Source organism: Pezoporus wallicus, unplaced genomic scaffold (assembly GCF_028554395.1).
Source record: "Pezoporus wallicus isolate ANWC-B61680 ecotype Strahan unplaced genomic scaffold, APGP_CSIRO_Pwel_v1 contig_6566, whole genome shotgun sequence".
Taxonomy (NCBI): Eukaryota; Metazoa; Chordata; class Aves; order Psittaciformes; family Psittacidae; genus Pezoporus; species Pezoporus wallicus.
This window is the reverse complement of record NW_026638763.1, coordinates 374,831-394,656: the sequence shown is the minus strand read 5'-3', so window position 1 is coordinate 394,656 and position 19,826 is coordinate 374,831. Positions and strand designations below refer to the sequence as shown.

Below are 19,826 nucleotides of genomic sequence, written 5' to 3'. Positions count from 1 at the left end.
AACACTGAACTAGGCAGAGGATTAATATTCCACTGCTAGCCTTTAGAGCCATCTTTCCCCTAAGTTACCTCCTCATTTTTAATTACCAAAAATAAAATAAAATTTAAAAAAATCAGTATTGCAGGAAACAGTTCTATGCTTCAACTTGTTTGGTTGACAGCCCAGTGGAAAACTTGTGGTTATTAACTGAAATATTAAACCAGCATGATTCTAAATATTCCCAGATATTTCTGTGTTTACTTATTATCATCATATTTTCAAAATACCTAACAATTCAATACTGTCTTCTTAATGAAAGGCAGCCCTAATGCACCTGAGACAATACTGACAGGTAGAACCCAACAGCCATTTACATCTTGGAGTGGGTTCCCCTCTGTAGATAGACTGCAGCAAAGAGGGCTGCTCTTTTACTTACCTGATTTTGATTTCTTTTAAACATGGGAAAATAGGAAAACAGATTATTTCCAATATGTTGACTCTGCAAAAAAAAAATCTATAAAAGCACAAGAATTAAGTTTTTTTCCGCTTTTTTATATTTTCAACTGTAATATAAAAATATGATGTTGATTCAAAAGTCAGAGAAGGTCCATGTTGATAACTACAATTCTTTTATTGGACATATTTTACTGAGCATTGAACACTTGTTTATGTAGGCACAGATTTAAGAATAAACCACAAAATCGAAAGGATAAAGTGCAGACCTGTACTGATAAGCAGGCCTGGTAAAGTCAGTATACTCTTTCAACTCAGCAGAGAAAAGAAAGAAAAAGGGGGAAAAAACTGCCATTATAAGAGAAGTATATTATAAATTACATTCTGTGGTAGGAGAACTATACAACCTTTCCTGTGAGGTCCACAGCACTGGAAGACTCAAGTCCCCTGTGTACAAGCACACTGAGTTTGTCACAGGAAATATCTTAAGACTCTGACTTACACAAGTCGTTCCTTTATATGAAAACTTAAAAGGATATTGATTAAAACAGTTCTCTTAACATCATTTCTTTATATATTTCAGAATAGAAAATTATGCACTCGAACAACCTCCCCCCAACAAAATGTTTCAGCAAATAGTGATTAAGAATGAATGAAAGCAGAAGTGAGTGCAAGCCATGACTTTAAGCGATGGTCTTTGCTAGATTTCATTCCTGCTTACATCTGAATTTTCTCATTAAGAAGATTCAGAAATAAAATGGTAAATTGGACATATCCTTGTCTTTCCCCATCTCATAAGGGCAGTTTTCTACAGCTATTAGTAACAGCAAAAAAAATATATATTTCCAGAGCTTGCACAAATAAAAAAAAAATAAAAATGCAGAAAACAAGAGGGAGAATAAAAACTAATATAACCTAAAACATTATTTTGTAGTAAACAATAGAATATAACGTGCAATAGTGCAATTTCTCCTTTGCTGCTCCAACAATGAAGTCTTGGTAGATAGTCCACTGCAAGTCAAGGTACGGCATTCCACATCTAACTACGTGCTTGTCGGGCACTGCTGGGTTTGCCAGGCTTTGGAGCCAAGTCACTGTGTCCAGGCTCTCCCTTCCCCTTCCCGAGGTGGTGGAGTTTCTGATCCCAGCGCTGCATATTGAAAGGCAAAGAAATTACTAAAGAGATTGCAAAAGAAAAACTAAGTAAGTAACTTGTATGTAAATCAACTTCATGTCTTTACAACAGCAGCAACAAAACATAAACCTTTGCTGTTTCCACTGTGTTAGCCTGGAGGAATGCGAGGTCACTGGTAAATAGAAAAACCAACTCCTCGCTTTCTTGTACCCTCTGTGAATGAAAGGTTCTGGTGTCCCCAACATAAGAAGAACATGGAGCTGTGGGAGCAAGTCAAGAGAAGGCCACGAGGATGATCACTGGAGAAGCTCCCATATGAAGACAGGCTGAGAAAGTTGGGGCTCTCCAGCCTGGAGAAGAGAAGGCTGCGTGGAGACCTCATAGCAGCCTTCCAGTATCTGAAGGGGGCTACAAAGATACCAGAGGGGGACTCTTCATCAGGAACTGTAGCAATCGGACAAGGGGTGATAGGTTCAAACTTAAGCAGGGGAGATTTAGGTTAGATATAAGGAAAGAAGTTCTTCCATGTGAGGGTGCTGAGGTGCTGGCACAGGGTGCCCAGAGAAGCTGTGGCTGCCCCATCCCTGGCAGTGTTCAAGGCCAAGTTGGACACAGGGGCTTGGAGCAACCTGGTCTAGTGGAAGGTGTCCTTGCCTGTAGCAGGGGCTTGGAACTGGATGATCTTAAGGTCCCTTCCAACCTGAATGATTCTATGATTCTCCAAGTGAGAAAATAACTGAGTTCCAGAAAAAAAAAAAAAAGTAACCAACAAACGACACTGCCACTTGAGACCTAAAACTAAACAGAAGTCAGCCCACAGTGGTAATGTAGTACTCTGCGGCCCTGGATTTTGTGAGGTTCTGCCAAATCAAACAACAATTTGAGTAAGATCTTCATATCTTTTCACTCATGTCATCTCTGTTGATGTGACAAATTCGCACACAGAGAAAATCCTGCATTTGTAATCAGAACAGTATTTTCCTGCCAGTCACCATTATCGCTCTTGAAAAAAGTGTTGAGTGGAAGAGGAGACTGGTTTGCACTGGCACAACCATTAGGTCAAATCAACAGCAGAGCAGTTAGGTCAAAGTAAGAATATTCTGTGTAAAGTGACAATCCTAACAACATTGAAGTCATCTGCTGTTCATCAAAACATAAAAAGGAAATCCTTCCAGATCTTGCAAGGCATTAGAATACATTTAAATTAGAAAACATTAAAATACATTTTCATATATTGCTTGCATTTGAGCTCATTGCTTCCAATTCACCATGACATGACTACCTTACCATGAACCTCATTCATCTAAGCCAGGAAAGTAAATTTAAAATAGCTGCTAATCCACACAATTTGGTAAATGTACTGTATTTAAATAAATTACACTAAAAAGTGTAATTTTGTCTTGTTCTGGGAAACACTTGTAAAGCCCTTTTTTAATTAATCAGTATCACAATCCCAATGAAACAGGCCTGTGTTGCAGAATTCACAGCTTGCCTACAGAGATAAAACACTCCCACTGTTTGTTTTTTGAGACAGGTTTTGATTGCTGATGCACTAGTGTATTTTGGATAATTCAGTGTATCTCTTCAGTTCATTCAGCACACATTTCTACATAATATAGCAAATAACACACAAAGTTAACTTTTAATGTGTACTTTGTTCCCTCATTTTGAAAAGATTAGGTAAATGGTTCACGGTATCTGCTACAATTGACTTTTGGTGAGGTATTTTCTTACCTTTACTTTTTTACCAAGACGATCCTTCCATTTCTCAGCTATGGAGCCTTCCACCAAGAGTAACCTACACAACAGAGACAACCAGTTACTCCATCAACAGGCACACACAAGCTATACAACCCAATATATGCAAGACTAAGATCTGTGTACCTGAAGAGACCCCTGTGCCCCACTGAATACCATTAAGGAGATGTAAAGAGTCTCACCAAGTTTCCCTTTCCTGGTGGCTCGGAAGTTCAGCTTTATTGGCAAGGAAACAAACAACAAATATGCTCCAAGGACAATCAGAAAGTTACCTGGAGCGCTCCTCGTCTTCATAGCCCATAATGATGTACTCTTCGTTGGCACTGAGTGGTGGGCACAGGCAGCCGGAGTTTGTGTGGAGGTTTACAGTGTCCTTTGGGATATTCACCAGCGAAGATTTTAGGATCTCCTTTACTTCCACTACTGCAGTGACGTCGTGACATTTAGTCTTCACCTCCTTCACTTTAGCCCGAATGACTGGGAAAAAGTCACAAAGAGTGTAGTTAGCAGCAGCAGATAATGCAGGTCACCCCTAAGCCATTCTTGGTGATCTCTAGGATTAGTCTTTTGCATGGTCTATTATCTAAAGCTCAGCTGAACTCCAGCAATGTCCCTGCCCCCATCACTTTATTACTTCATCCTCTACTAATACAGTCCAGGTAGCTTAGTATATCTCATAATAGTACTCCCATGAGCAAGAGTTACATATCAGTTGAATTATGTCCTGGTTAAGTTGGGCTTTAACTTTAGCATCCCTTCTTCTTTGCCATTTCCCTTTTAAATATATTTTATTCATTCCTTATAGAATCTCCTTCTCCCTCAGGCTGTCACTGCTCCTTCTTGACTGCTTGCAGTACAAGGGACCAAACTTTATTTGTCACTCTCAGCCTTTCATGAAACATGAATGTGCATTAAAACTTCCCACATCTCATCCAACTACTGCTGGATGACAAGCCCTTACCTTTTTTTTCTCTCTCCAGTGACCCAGCACCAATCTGCTCTGCTCTTTATGAGCTCCAAATGCTCCTGATCTTGACCTGATGACCTGTCTAATTGTTTCCTCCCTCACCCTTTCTTTTTGCCTTAAGTTGCATAGAAAGAAAGTTGCCTTTCACAGGGAACACTTTTCATTCTTTCATGGTCACCAAGTGAACTGATACTACATGCAAATGCAAAGCCAATCCAGAGGTCATGCTCTAGAGAATGCCACATCTTTCACAAATAGCAGATTCCCTGGATACCAAATTTCTTCCAATCTATGTGAAAAAGGTATTATGGGAGAAAACCATGGACTTACACATCTTCTTTCTTCACATGCATTGCCCATAAAGACCATCAACTACCATGTATTGCAACCACATTAAATATAGCTGTCAACAATTAATTAGTTGTGCATTTAATATACACAATTTATCCCAAGTGATTCACTTCCTTAAAGCCTTTTAAGATTTTGAAACAAAGTCTTGCTGTGGTTCACAGTAATTTCAAATGCATTTTGAAGCCTCTTTAATTTCAAGAGCTTGACAAGATGGGCAGTAGCATTGTCAGTGACTTTGTACCGTGTGCGGGTACTAGTCAATTTGTAATAAAACAACATAAAACCAACTAGTCATCTAAAAAAACCATTGATGTCTGAATAATATCATAATATTTTTAGCTTTTAATAGGATCTATTTTTAAAAGAAGTTTATCTGACCATAGTTGCATAAATGCATAATCTTAATAAATATTACATAATCTCTACCATTTAAATGAAGTCTTTAAGTTCACTGAGCTTAAGGGTATTCACATCATTAATGGGAAAAAGGATGGGCCTGATTGTTCAGTTCCTGCAACATGTATTCATTGGCTTCATTGACTTAATTGACTTAAAATAGTATGAAGAAAAGTAGCAGCCTGGACCTTTCATATGCCTGAAGACCAGGACAGTCTGGACAACAAAAGATATAATATGCACTTTTACAGATGTTACTGACAGCACAACAGGTGCTTGCTGCTGGCTCTGATATGCAAGAAAGAAAGAACCTTGTATGCCTGTTAGATCCCATGGTGAGTTTGCAGGCACACAAGTGAGTAAAAACATCCTTTCCTGCAAAAGCAGGGCATACAGGAGCTGGAAATCAAAGAGACAGTTCAGACACAGCAGCCCACAATGTCATTTTTGTCATATCCCCTTTCACACTAAAGAAGTGCATGAATCCCAGCTGCCTGTGCTGACACTGAAATAACACTCAACGTCAACAAAGATACTCTTTCACTAACACTAAGCTAATCCCCTCCAACCTTCTTACTTGGACATGTTTTGGGCCACATCCTCCATCTGTAATAAGTGCCATTGGATTTGCTATCAGTAACTGGGACCAGAGGCTTTTTTAATGAGAATCTTCCCCTTACTGTAGCCTTAAAAATGTTGGGAGCTGGCCATGCAGCTGTTCTTACCGTAGTTATAGTTGTTGCGTAGGTAGGTCTTCTGGGTCGCTTTTATAGGCTTGCATTTGCAGCGCTCTGCAAAATCAGACAGTTTCGTTCAGCATGAAAAGAGCACATGTTCAGTGACCATCCCTCTCAAGCTCACTCCTAACAAAACAACTTCTTTATTACAGGAAAGTGAAATATTAAAAACCACAGGGCATTCCTGAGCTGTTCTGTTGGAAGATGTTGTGGAACTCATGATTGGAAGATGTTGAGGTCTCATGTACCTCAAAGGTTTCCAGGAGAAAACTTGACATGCTGAAATTTAAGAAACCAAACTAAACTACTTCAACCAACTAACCCTGTAACACAAAGACAAAAAGACTTGGGAGTATGAAGGGACAAAATCTTCCACTTTAGGGCAATTCAAGGTTCAGTCTTGGTCTCTTCTGTGCTTGCAGGAGCTGCAGCTCTACATCCTTCTCTCTTCAGTATTGCACTTACTGAATGCCCTCCTTTCTGCATTTTTAATTGCACAGGCTGTAATACAGACACAGAAAGCAAATACTATGACAAAGCATGACTCGACATTTGATTGGAGACTACATAGCTCAGCTCAGTTTAGCAAACTGGGATATTCTGGCCAGCAGGCCTTCACTGTAAGGAACAGGACTTTTGTGGCTAATTCTCAACATACATTCCATCTTTGGAGTTGTATACTGTAAGATTTCCTACAGTGGCACAGCCCCTTTATAAGTTGTCCAAGAACTACAGTCAACAGATGAAGCATGTTGGAGCATAGTGGGACCAAGTGGCTCCCTGCTCCGAACACTTCTGGGATGGTCCCAACTAAATGGAACCTCAACTATGTCCCTTCAGCAGTGTCTGGCAGGAGGTTCAAGACAGACTGAGTTTAAGAGGTTGAACAGCTTCACTTTACTATTTCAGGTGTTTGGTGTCACCTTTGATCCTGCTCTGGACTCTTCCTCAATTTTTGTGTAAATTTTACACAGTTTTATTATCACCCAGAACCTCAGGTTGAATTAAAATAGAAGCATTATTAGGCCATCCCTATGGTGGTAAGGATGGCCTTCAAAAGGTAAATCAAATGAGCACTGTTGAAGCAGCATTTCCAGTGGTGCAGCTTCCAGACAGCTGGGAACTATAATGGAGGTAAAAACATTTTCATTAGTGCCCAGGGAGTGCTCATGCTGAAGCTCCAGGCTCATGTGTTCATTAACACCACCAATACTGCATGGCTATTGTTCTAAAGCAAATATTTACTTATTTCAACCTAGTGTCTAAGTGGAGTTTGGCGGAGCCATTTCAAACAGCAGGCCCCAGTATTACTTGATCATCTATTTTGACATTTGACTTAATATTTAATTGGAAGTAGACGTAATGCAGCCTATTTCTATACACCATCATGCTAAAATACCAATGCATATAAGCTAGTGATTTAGTTAAATCTCAATGCATATAAGCTAGTGATTTAGTTAAATCTAACATGAAGAGTCTGAAAAAGAACTTTTTTTTGCTACATAAGATTCTTGCATATTAAAAAAAAAATAAATGAATCTTGGTTATGGACTTCTCAAATCATTATTTTCTATTGAAAGAATTTTTGTAGCTGAAAATACAAAAAGAAGAAAACAAAACAGGAAAAGAGAAGAACATTTCTGAAGAAGAGTGTATTGTTTCCTTGAATTTCAAACACATCCTCAGGAATCTACATATAGAGTCCTACAGACTTCAGCTTTTGTATGAGTCTTTATTACAATAACAAAGGCAACGAACGGAAGTGATTTTTGGCTTCCCTTCTGCCTCTGGGAGCTCATGCATACTTTAGGCCAAAGTATGCCCTGTTTTATAAGCTGCCTTGAAACAGACCATAAAAGATGTGCTCCTATGACCTACACTTCCACAGGCATCTCAGCATTCAAGTCCAACAAGTCGTACATTTCAATGTTCTCCTGCTCTACAGTACTTTGCTCTATGGCACAAGTAGTATAAACCAGTCTAAATTACAAGCCAAGAATACACAGCCTGAAATTTCCCTTAATTTTAAGATTACCCTCAAATTTCCCTTAATTTTAAGATGGCATTGGAGTATTTTTATTAATTTTTTTTAGTCTTGTTATAGAAACAAATTGTAGACCTGCCTGTGTTTTTAAAGAAGGGTAACTCCTAGCTGCCCCAATGCTTTTCAAATTTACACTTCAAAGAACTTTACAAAACGCTGCATTATATCTAATTACTATCTAGACATACAGAAACTAACACAGAGTCACTTGCCAAGGTCAGTTATAAAGTCAATTTTAGAGGTAGAACCAGCTCCTCTCTCCCAGTTTCTGTTTCAGTGACGTTCAAAGAAAGCACAATGTGAGTATTAGAGAACATATATTTGATCAGTGCCTGTTTCTGGCAAAGCTGACTTTTTCTCAGGTTAATGGGAGTTTTGCCATTAGCTACAGAGTGTCAAACTTAACCCACAAGTTTTAAGTCAGAATTAGCCATTATCTTCTCTGGTTTTGCCCAGTGAAAATCCATTTAGTGATTATTCTCACTGTTCAGTACAAAATGTTTCATGAAATCAGCACAGCCCTCTTGATTTGTTGTAGATTTTGCCCTGACAAAAGCAGAAGAGAAAAGCACTAAACGGTGGGCTAAAGAGTTAACTGAGTTGTGGACCTCTTGGTCCACAGGATGAGAAGCCCCAACTCTCACCTGCCCATGGGATACACAAAAGAACAATGTATAGGATTCCCAGACAAGATAGAGTATTTAAACAACACCCAATACCCCTCTTACTTAATCAAATATTAAAGAGATGGAAAAACTATAGCTTGTTATGCAGCTTTATTAATGTCTACTTACCAATGCCGGCGCCTCTACAATTGCCATTATTGGAATCCATAGGGAAATCTGGCATGTATATAAAGAAATGTTAGTATTTTTAATTTGGTATTACTTCAATATACCCACATTGTCATCTTTTCTTATTCTCCAATATTTTGTATATTAAAACGTCATCACTTAATTAATAAACAGATTGTAACGATCTACAGGCCAGCCTGTTAAAGTTGACATGTTATCTTATCTGAACTTCACCCAAATCCAGCACATGATGTTAAATGCTTTCGCAAATTAAATATCCCATTTCTACTAGGGGAGGATGAGGATGGAAATTTATAGCATGTCTACAAAAAGTATGTGTACTGTTTGCATTTAATTAGATGATGAAGGAGAAATTACTTTTGGTTTGTTTTTTGGGTTACTGAGGAAATCAAACCAACCAACCACAATCACATCATTGAAGCAACTGCCAAGGCAAATGTTTCAGACCTTTCCCTTCCCCTCAGTTTAAAAACATGCTGATTAGTTTGAAGGACAGATAAGGAACAGAAGGAAAAAAAGGCACTATGTCCAAAGCACTGCTTTTAGACACATTCGTAAGTGGAATGTGTCCCACATTAGTAAAATGCCCCATTTCAAACCTATTGTTTATTAAATCATACAATTTAATGGATTTATACATACACTTAATGATAAAAACCAAGTATGTTAATGCATAGAATGTTGTACAAGTTAAGGGGAAAAAAATTCAAGAGAAACAAGATTTGAGAGAGCCAGTATACTTTATTAAAATGATACATAAAATGGGAAAACAAATGAGCTTGCAAAGGAAGAGCATTTCTTTAAGTTTGCATGCCCAAATGTTTATGCAGGCTTTTTGCAGTTCTGGAAGCTGGTATCGTACAAACATCATGTTTATTATATCCTTATATGATCCCTCACACAACACCACTGCTTTTACAATACAGGACAAATGAATACCTGACCGTGCAACAAAAGCTCCTCTCTTGCAGCTTGAGCTGTAAGGATCTGGCCGTAAGACAGCCCAGGACACTGATAATACTTGGTATAGGTGAAGGTATAGGTTTAGATGTGTGAGCTAAGTTTTAAGGGCTGAGGCCATCATTTAATCACAAATTCTGTAAATATATATTTAAAATACCTGCTTACAAGAAATCTACTATTACTTACTTAATCTTCTAATTTGGCCAAACTTCTTTTTTAAAAAAATATTAAAAACCTCCACCGTAATACATATAAAACTACTCACAGCATCATGAAACTTCCTTTACATAAATGGGGATATGACTAAATGACAGGGCAAGAGAAAATCTGAAAAACAACTAATTCCCTCACTAACATAATAATTAACTTCAGAAAAATTCAGACCTCAAGCATAACTATTCATACCAACATAAAGAACAAAGGATATAGAAAATAGCATAGAATAGATGCTCTTATGTCCAATATCCTGTTGCTAATAAAAAAATTCACATCAATTTTCTTCCAAAGAAAGTTCCAAACTACCACAAGATTTTAGTTTATAGAACAAGCCCAACATTTTCATGAAGCCGGCTTGGTCTTTGGTTAGCAGGTACTTCCATGGCAGCTGTAAGGCTTCCCCATGCTGCCTTGTACCAAACCAAATTACACACGCTAATTCCTACTTACTGCACCTAAGCTATTCTCACATTAAAATATCCCTGTTGTTATCACTGCTATTTAAAAATTGTGACCTCTACCATTATTATAAGATTGAAAAAAAGAGGTCTTCATCAAATTTAAATGTTTTTTATGCTGCATCAGGTGCTTTCTGGTATTCCAGGACATGAAGAGAGTAGAATTTAAACGGTTTTCCTCTTGCAAATGGTAACTAAAAGGATGACCACAATTATTCTCATTCTTCCTCTCCTGGACCAATCCTCTGTTGCCCTGTTCATTTAGACAAATTGTAGCTTTAAACCTGCAATTCCTTTTGACATAGTAAAAGCACAAGAGAGCGCTTGGGTCCATACACTGACCATCCTCCCATCTGCTCCCACTGCAGACAGAAGCCTGTAAAACCTCCAAGCCACCAACCAGGAGAGGTGCCTCTACCTCTCCATGTGCCTAAAACTGTCCTGAGATGTTTCATCACTCCCTGGGCATTCAAGACCCCTGCAGAGAAAGCTCTCCACATTCACTGCTCGCCTCATTTGGTTGTCTTAGCCAGCTTCTCAGGTTGCCTTCAAGGCTGCCTGATTTTGCATATGGACAAGGCAACCCTTTCTGGTGCTTCGTGTGGCCCAGCAAGCTACAATTCCTACCAAAACAGATACTTCAGTTATGAACAAAAGGATGGTTTGTTCACACCTTCAAGGCATATTCCCAATGTAAATAAAATGGTTACTGGGGTGTCCTGGTTTCGGTGCAGAAAAAATCTTCATCAGCAGAGGAGCCATGGGAAAGTATCATATTAAATGTTTTACATCTTTACATCCACAGAGAGAACATGGAAGGATAAAGAAGCCCTGAAGTGAACTCTCCCCTCCTAAATCATGGCTGATCGAAGTAGTCACGGCTTTACGATATTCAAGCAAACCAAGTCAAGTCACTCTGGAAGTACAACTCAAAATCAACCAGAGCCCAGTAAGGGGGTCACAGTCTTCCCTGGCCACACCTGGATGTACGATACCCATGTGTCTTGGCTGAAGAACTGTCCTTCAAACTCACACCAATGCAAGGAGGACTGGTAAACACTTAACACACCCAATATAAACCTGGTCCTGCAAACAAACACAGAACTAAACTGCTTTCCACCAGAAGCTGATTTCCACTCCTAGGTACACCACTCATTGTATTTGTACCAAATTACAACATGCCAGAACCTCAACCCATTCCTAATTCTGCAGTAATTCATTCATTCACCAGGTCACTCATCCTGCCCCAAACCAGAGGTTGCAGATATCTGATGAAGCAGCTGGTTGTGCAACAGGAGCAATTCAGACATGGTGTTCAGAACAGCTTTTAATGGAAACAGCTGCCACTTCAGATCCTGTATGTAGGCTATGGTATACAAGATGCTGTGCTCTGCAACTGTGGCAGGGTGTCTGTCAATGACGAAGGAGTAAACAGGTACTGATACGTTGTGTCATGATTCATTTCCCTGCTTATGAGGGCTTGGGCGAGTCAAGCACTGACCTTGCCTTGATGCTTACCTTTCCTAGCACATTCATCCTTATTTAGGGAGCAGTTTCTGCTGATAAAAGAGTGAGCTTGTGGAGGGGACCGGTGACCTCCACCACTGTACGACACGTCTTGGGAAAGGCTTCCCATCTCCCTGATCCTTCCCCTAGTCAAGCTCATACCAGCTGGTCCCTTCTCAGAGGGAACAGATGGGAAAAGGGTCTTGGGCCAGTACCGCCACCACAAAATCCCACTCCGTGACCCCAGCAGGCTAAGGGGCAGAGACCTCTCTCCATCAGGAGATGCACACTGCTCATTCTTCCAGTTGTAATGCAGATGGGGGTAAGGAGGGAGGAAAGAAAGCTATTTTTAAAGATAAACCACTGACTTCCTATTGTTCCACTTCTCCTCAGAGGCGACCTCTGTGCCAAGTCTTGTCTGTGCAAAACAATCTTTCTGAAAGAAGTATCTGTCACTGATGATCAGCAGGATTGCCAAAGAGGAAGTATTATCCAGAGTTGCAATCCAAAGGCTTCCTATTAAATGTTGTTTAAGAGGAGGGGGAAAAATCCGAACTGTTTTTTTCCAATAAGCCATTTTCATTAACTGCTTTTCAGAGGGATGCTATGTAAAACACCGTAATCAACCAAGCAAAAAACCCAAAGAAACCACTAACTCATCCAGGCAGACAGGCAGGTACGGAGGACTTGAACTACACAGAGTAATCACGGATTAATATGATTCTATAAATATTTATATGATTATGGGTTTATATAGGTTTATTTTACCTTAAAATAAGATTTCAGAAAAAATGTCTCCATCACTAGAATAATATTTCATTTTCTTTAATGTTTAAGGGTAGCTTTTATTTTTTTTCCAAGAAATCCAAGAGTTCTCCTCAGCCATCCTATGACAGTCACCCTAAATGGCTCAGACACTATCTATACATGGTTGATACCTTGTGATGCTGCTTCTCCTTTCTCCAACATCTCGCTGATGTGTCTTCAAGCTATTTTTCTACCTAAATAAGATATGGTGGCACAGACCCAACAGACAGATTTGTTCTCCAGTATACATGGTACCGATCACACTGCTCTGGTCTTACTGATAGTTGCCTCTTCAGAACAGAAATAAACATGTTGCTTGAGTTATAAACACTCTGATAGACAGTATAGCCAAGCACACGTGCTTAAGTGCTTTCCTGAATCAGCATTCCAACACCAATGATGGCTGTGGTCAGGCTGGTCATTTATTATGTGTAATATCACAGACGGGTCCCAGTGCTGAAATTTTAGATTCAAGACAGTATTTCTATCTGCACTTCTTGCTGCTTTACAGACTAAAGATCTGACAGGACCCTGAACAAAGGAAGCAGATAACCTGATAGATGTAAGGAGTCGTCAGCTTACGCACACAGAGGCTGAAATATATGGAGCAAGCAAACGGGACATCTTGCAGATGAAGACAGCTTGAACCAATGTCTGCTAGCAGAACTGCTTTCATCCTCAAAAGCATGGGACAGAGATGCAGGATCAAAGCTATAGGAGACATCAGACATCAGCATGCAGCAATCTGACATTTGGGATGTTAACGTATTGTCAAGAGACATTTTCAGCCTCCATCCTGGCCTATGATTTGTTGGATCCTCCACAAAAAGCCACAACAATCAGTGTTACCTGCCTCCAGCACATTCATACCAAACCTGGAGCATCCCTCTGCTGCCTGGCTGTAAAGGAACCTGGGTGTTTCCCAGAGATAATGAAAAGTCAAGCTTCCCACATGACATTTGAAGGTGGTCTCTGTAACTTGAGGAACTTCAGCCCCCCAGATCCCTGTTGCAGTACACCAGCTCACACTCGTTCTGGAAACCAGCACAAGCTATCCCTCTAACCAAGCCTTAAATAAGCAGTGGCTTGTTTAGACACAGCAGAGGCCACTCATCCCTTTCAATGAGTGAGCAGCCCTGAAGAACACTATAGAATGTCATTTGTTCCTGCAAAGAGGAAGTCTTAGATCTTAACACCCAGGCTGCACTTGGGAAGAGGTTCCAGAGGATGTTTGTGGAGGAATCACAACCTGTGCCCCAATAGCCAAAAGGAAATCTCTTGCTGGGATTTGCCACAGATTTTATAAACCACAGTTTCTCCACATTTTGCAACAATCTATTGGGCACGGGGAATGCACCTCACCAGAGGGGAGCTTCTCATCTTTTACTGCAACGTTAGCCAAAAAAGTCAAATGAACTTCAAACAATCTTCAACTTGGCATCACTGAAATAAGAGTCAAGAGCAATTACTTTAATTTTCATGAGCATCTGTACAACCTCTTCCTGGGCACAGAGGAGCAGATGGCAACTGACCCAGCATGATGTCCACCCATTGCAGCTTCCAGCAGGCCACTCAACCTGACTCTGCATACAGCTAAACCATGCACCTGGAAAGACGTATAGTCTAATATTGGAAAGGGAATGGAAACTGGGCTTCCTAAACCCCTGCACCTGCTCCAACAAGGACAAACATCTGGCAAACATCCTTCAGGCTGCTGCCTTACGGAAGGGACTAGATAAATGCATTAACTCTCACCAGTACTAATGTACAGACCTCAAAAGGAAAGGAAACAGTAGACTCCTGTTAACTTTGCAGGTAGCTAAAAATTGAAGAAAAATTGAGGTTTCACTTCTGAAGAATAAAAGGACTCTCTTCTACAACAGAAACCCATGAAACAATGGATTTGTAGTTCTGCCTGCTCTGTGAGATGGCGTTTACAGACAGCACGAGGAGCAGGAGTGCTCAGGAGATAAAACAAGAGCAGGTATTCTGTACGCTCCCCATTAGGCAGCTGGTTATTCGTGTCTTCTACTTGGCTGTAATCCTTTATTTGTAGAATTGAATTTGGAAGTGTTCACCTTACTTCTTCCTAGAACAGGAATCCTTCACTCTTCTTTCTAAGGAGCAGTTTTAGTCCCTCAAGAAGGATTCTTTCAGTCTGGTGCATAATGCAACAGTTCAAAATTTTCAGCCCAGAAATGAGAATGTCATCAGGTTCTCATTCACTGAAAGAGAGTTTTCATGGATCCAGCCCTGGAATCCCTCAAAGAGGGTATTGTACGGCTGAGGTCCTCAGAAATAGGTAACTTGGGGGCAATTTTAGCCAAACTTCCTCCCTCCAGATTTGAATGTGATTGCTTTCAGATCGCTGAAGACCTGCCAAGCCTCGCACAGTCTGGAGCCATTTTTAAGGTGGTTTTGAAAGCACCTCAATGCTGTGGAGAAAGGTGCTCCGTGTTCAAAGCCACACTGCCCCAAAACATCACAGCAGGTCTGCTTCCCCCAGAGAGCAGCAACAGCAGTGAGGGAGCTGCAGGCAAAAATAGCTGGTTGGGTTCACAGGCTGGGGACAACTGTGGGGGAAGGAAGGATGGAAAGGTGTGAGGAGAGCAGTTAGAAGAGTTAAGAGAGAAACAGTAGTAACCACTGGAGATACCAGCGTGTATAGTCACCAAGATGACCGGAGATACCAGCGTGTATAGTCACCGAGATGAGACCTCAAGAGGTAGAGAGGTGAACTTGATAGAGTCAGAGAAGGAATGGGGTTAGTCTGGCCTACAAATAAATGAGGAAGAGTGGAAAGAGCAGCTTACCTGGGAAGGCTGAGCTGGGGAGCACAGTCAGGAAATTGAAGCGTGAGGTTTCGTTAGGAAAGGAAAACAGGAATTACAGTGTTTGGCACTGCTGGCAGTGGGATACATAAAGCATTTGGTAATGGGACAGAAGCACAGTCAAATACTGTGCTGTGCATAACATGGTAAAAAACCCCTTTCATTCACAGGCCACTGCTGGGGAAGGATAGAGAGGTGGGATGGTGGGATCCACTGCCCAGAGTTCCCACAGCCTGGCAGCACAAGGAGCCTGCAGGGTGTGTGGGTGCTGCTCTGCCTCAGGCTCCAGCCCCCCATGCGCCAGTTTTGCTCACCCACTCCTGTGACGGAGAGGTCCAGCAGACCCACCAACACTACAGCTTTGCAGCATGGAAATGGAGCTTGGTTCCACCAGCAGCAAATGCTTTCCTCGAGTAAGACAGGAACTGTGGTCATTTTGTAAAGGTCAAAGCTCACTCGGGATAACAGCAGATGCTCCTGGCTCCTAGTACCCATAGACGGCAGCTGGACACCTGGCATCAGCCAGCCTGTGGGACCACAATGAGTGCAGCCAGTGAGACAGACGCAGAAAAAATGCCATGGGGCTCCAACAGCCCCTTGGAGGCTGCAGGGGTCAGGTACCACCAGAGCTGCCTCAGTGCTGGAGGCAGCTAAGAATGAGTAGTAGTGGAAGGCTGCATCTCAGCTGGCTTCCTCTTTAGACTGTAACTTGTGAGCCCAGGGACCTAATGGGGAACCTGTGCTGTAACTGTGCCTCCAACGCCGACCCCAAAGATGAGCTTGTTTTCTGCCCATCAGCTGTGCACCTCCAGCACTGGCACGGGAGGAGGCTGAGGGGACCATGTCCTTCACTGGACACGGCTCCTTCCAACAACCCGCCTGCTGCGCCCAGGGCGTGATGGCCGGGGGGGAGCAGCCCCTCTGGGGTGGTGAGTGGCCGGGGATGCGCCAGGGGCTGCTGTGAAGGCCATCACACCGCTCCCGGGCGGCTCTGTCTTCCGAACAGGCACCGCTGCCGGCGGAACAGCAGCACGGGGCATCGAGACACTTCCCGTTTGCACGGAACGAGGGTTGCCGCTCCCGCACTTTTAAGGGTTCCCCGCCACGACGGCAGGGCTGTCACCTGACACACACCCTCCATCCCAAGAGCAAAACTTTTCCAGCAGCGATGAGGCTGGTGAAAGCGGAGAGAGAAGAGAGAAGCGTATGTGCGTGGGCAGAACACAGGCTCGGAGAAAGCCTGAAAGAGCGGAGAGGACAGGACCCCCCGGGCGGGCTCCCCTCCCTCCCTCCCTCCCTCCCTCCCTCCCTCCCACTCGCCGGCGCCCATTGTCCGGACTGGCGGGCACAGAGCGGTCCTGTGAACTCACCGGCGCCCTCGGCGGTGACGATGGCCTCAGGGGAGATGCAGACGCCGCGGTCGTAGAGCGGGAGCTCGTCGCAGGCCAGGCTCTCGGGCCAGGCGTGGCGGTACCGGACGAGGACGGGCTCGCAGCCAGCGCGGGCGCGCTCGCACACTGACTTGCAGGGCTTGATGGGCTCGTGTTGGAAGTCGATGGTGCAGATGGGCGCGTACATGGCGCAGAGAAAGAAGAGGAGGTCGGGACTGCAGTTGGTGCCCAGCAGCCCCTCGAACTGCTCCATGGCCAGCACGGCATTGGCCTGCGTGCTGTGGTGCAGGTGGTTCGGCATCTTGGTCATGTTCCAGGGCAGCGGCTTGCACAGCGGGATGCGCACCGGCTCGCAGGCCGCCGCCCGCCCCGCCGGCGCCCGGCCCAGCACCAGCAGCCCGGCCAGGGCTAGCACCGGCAGACCCTGCCACATGCCCCCGCCGCGCCGCGCCGCGCCCAGCGCAGCGGAGGGGCCGAGCGGCCAGACCTCGGCGCGGGGGGCGGCTCCTCCGGCCGCGGCGCCCGCGCTGCCCCCGGCGCCCCGCCCGCAGACCGGCCCCTCCGCGCCGGGCGGGACGGGACGGGACGGGGGGGGGTGCTGCCGGGCCCGCCTCTGCCCTCCGGCCGCGCCGGGCAGCCCTGCGCCGACCCGCAGCCTGGCACCGAACAAAGGAGAGGTGCTCGGCGCCGGGCATGGACGGGAAAGAGTCCCTGTGCGGTGTGAATGGGCTAGCGGGTTTACACTGAAACAGGGGAAGTTCAGGTTAGGTATAAGGCAGAAGCTTTTTACTGTGAGGGTGGTGAGGCACTGGCGCAGGCTGCTCAAAGAAATGGTAAATACTCCATCCCTGGCAGTGTTCAAGGCCAGCCTGGACAGAGCCAGTCTGGTGTGAGGCATCCCTGCCCGTAGCAGGGGGTTGGAACTGGATAATCTTCCCTTTTTTTCCAACCCTAAACATTCTATGGTCATACATCCCTCTAAGGCAGACATACCTCCCATCCTCTTGGAACAGTAAGCACTTGCTTCAAGAAAACGCTAAAAACGTTGCTGAGAACATAGACACAAACACAGTGATTTCAGATCAGTCTCCCATATTCACATATTATTTGGAAGTGCTGAATACAGTTCTGGGGTCACTGGCGTAAGAAGAACATGGAGCTCTTGGAGCAAGTCCAGACAAGGCCACGAGGACGATCAGGGGTTGGAGCAGCTCCCATACAAAGACAGGTTGAGAGCACTGGGGCTGTTGAGCCTGGAGAAGAGAAGCTGCACGGAGACTTCATAGCAGCCTATGGGCATGAGAGATGGGGCAGCCACGGTTTTTCTGGGCAACCTGTGCCTCACCCCCATCACAGGAAGTTTCTTCCTTATATCTAGTCTATATCTACAACTGCAAATACTTTCTCAGTACAGCAAATGCTGACATCCCACAAACTCATGAGCACTAACGTATGTTCCAATGAGATCTGCCTTTAAATCTTTCAGCATCAGTGTGAAGGTACCTCCTGTGCATTTAGCTGGCAAATTATTACCTACCTGGTGCCAAAATTTCACCTCTGACTGAAACTTGGCAAATGCAATCTGGCTACTGACCTGGAACACTGTCGTTTTTACCAAATACCTATACTTCAATGTCTGCTGAGTTATCTGCTGTTACACAGAAGCACTACAGTCAGCCTCGACACCTTTTTAAACTGGTGAGAAGGCTGGTAAAGAAAGAAAAGGGGCAATGAAGAGGAGAGCCTGTGGTTCCATGCTATAAATACATGGTTGTAGTGCTTTGGAGAGGTTACCTTAGGGAAAATGAAGTGGCTGGAGCAAAAGAGCAAAGAAAGAACCTGCTCTCTGCCTTCACATGCAGTTGCTGCAAAAACACTGGAACTGTTAACCGGAGCTAAAATGAGGAACATGGAGTTCATTTGATAGCTGAGCTGCGTGCTGCAGCATCTAGAATTTGGCATCAGCCTCAAAATACTGTATGGGAGAGGTCAAACCCACCACCCCCATTTGGCAGAGGGAGAGGGGAAAAGTTTTGCTCCCCACTGTCCAGGCTGCCTGCTCCTGTACCATGCAGCCCTGGGGGTGCACGCTATCCAGATGACCACAGGTGGTACGCAGGTTCGCACCCAAAGTTCATATACAGGCACAAAGGTTGGCAGGAAAGTAGCTTTTACTGTGGATGCCCCCACACTGCTGATAGGAATTGCATCCCCTTGGAAAAGGCTACCCAAAGAAGTGGTAAATCCCTGGCAGTGCTCAAGGCCAGGTTGGACAGAGCCTTGGGTGACATGGCAGGGGGGCTGGAACTGGGTGATCTTAAGGTCCTTTACAGCCCAAACCATTCTGCGATTTTCTGATTTCGGAGGAAAACAAAATCTCTTTCTACAGCTTGCATCAGCAAGGGCAATGTTAAACTGATAACGATCAGATCCCTAATCTGGTACACCTCCAACAGGGGTTAGTCAAATTATTGTATTATCATTGTATAAGCTTGATGTCCTGTAAGACTAGCAAGAATGTCTTCATAAAAGCATGCCCAAACAGCATTTTGGGATGAGCACTGCCTGCCTGCAAGTTTCCTGGTGGGCTTTGAGGGGGTGGTACCGACCTATACATTTAAAGAATAATAATATAACCAATACTATCACACAGACTCATTTCCTAGAACAATCAAGTCCTTGGTGGAGCTGAGGAAGCAGGCAAGGATTTATCCCTCATATGAAAGTTACAGAAAGAGTTTGTTGTTGTTATTATGCCCCACAAGAATCACAGTAACCCACAGCAGTGCAGACCACAGCCCGGAGCCACGCTGCCTCAGTTGCTCATCTATAACCCACTGGAAAAACAACTCAGTGGCTTTGCAGCGGCACAAGGATGGATTTCTGTGGGACGTGGCTGGATAACACTCACAGCCGGGGGGTGTCCAAGTGACTTTATTTGGGAACAGAAACAGAGCAGCATGAGGAGGGCTCCAGAGAACATATAATGGGATTGAGGACTTTGTTCTTTGTACCCTTC

At 43.7% G+C, this 19,826-nt stretch overlaps 1 protein-coding gene across 1 annotated transcript; it reads right to left on the bottom strand.

Annotated features, from left to right (window-relative positions):
* Positions 1–591: 591 nt before the first annotated feature.
* Positions 592–17,287, bottom strand: FRZB (frizzled related protein). The gene is made up of 6 exons (XM_057412215.1): positions 16,787–17,287; positions 8,615–8,662; positions 5,765–5,830; positions 3,598–3,802; positions 3,302–3,365; positions 592–1,582 (listed from the first exon to the last, which is right to left on the bottom strand). Exons 1-6 carry the CDS (start codon positions 17,238–17,240, stop codon positions 1,472–1,474), a joined length of 948 nt encoding a protein of 315 aa, XP_057268198.1. The 5' UTR covers positions 17,241–17,287; the 3' UTR covers positions 592–1,471.
* Positions 17,288–19,826: the final 2,539 nt, after the last annotated feature.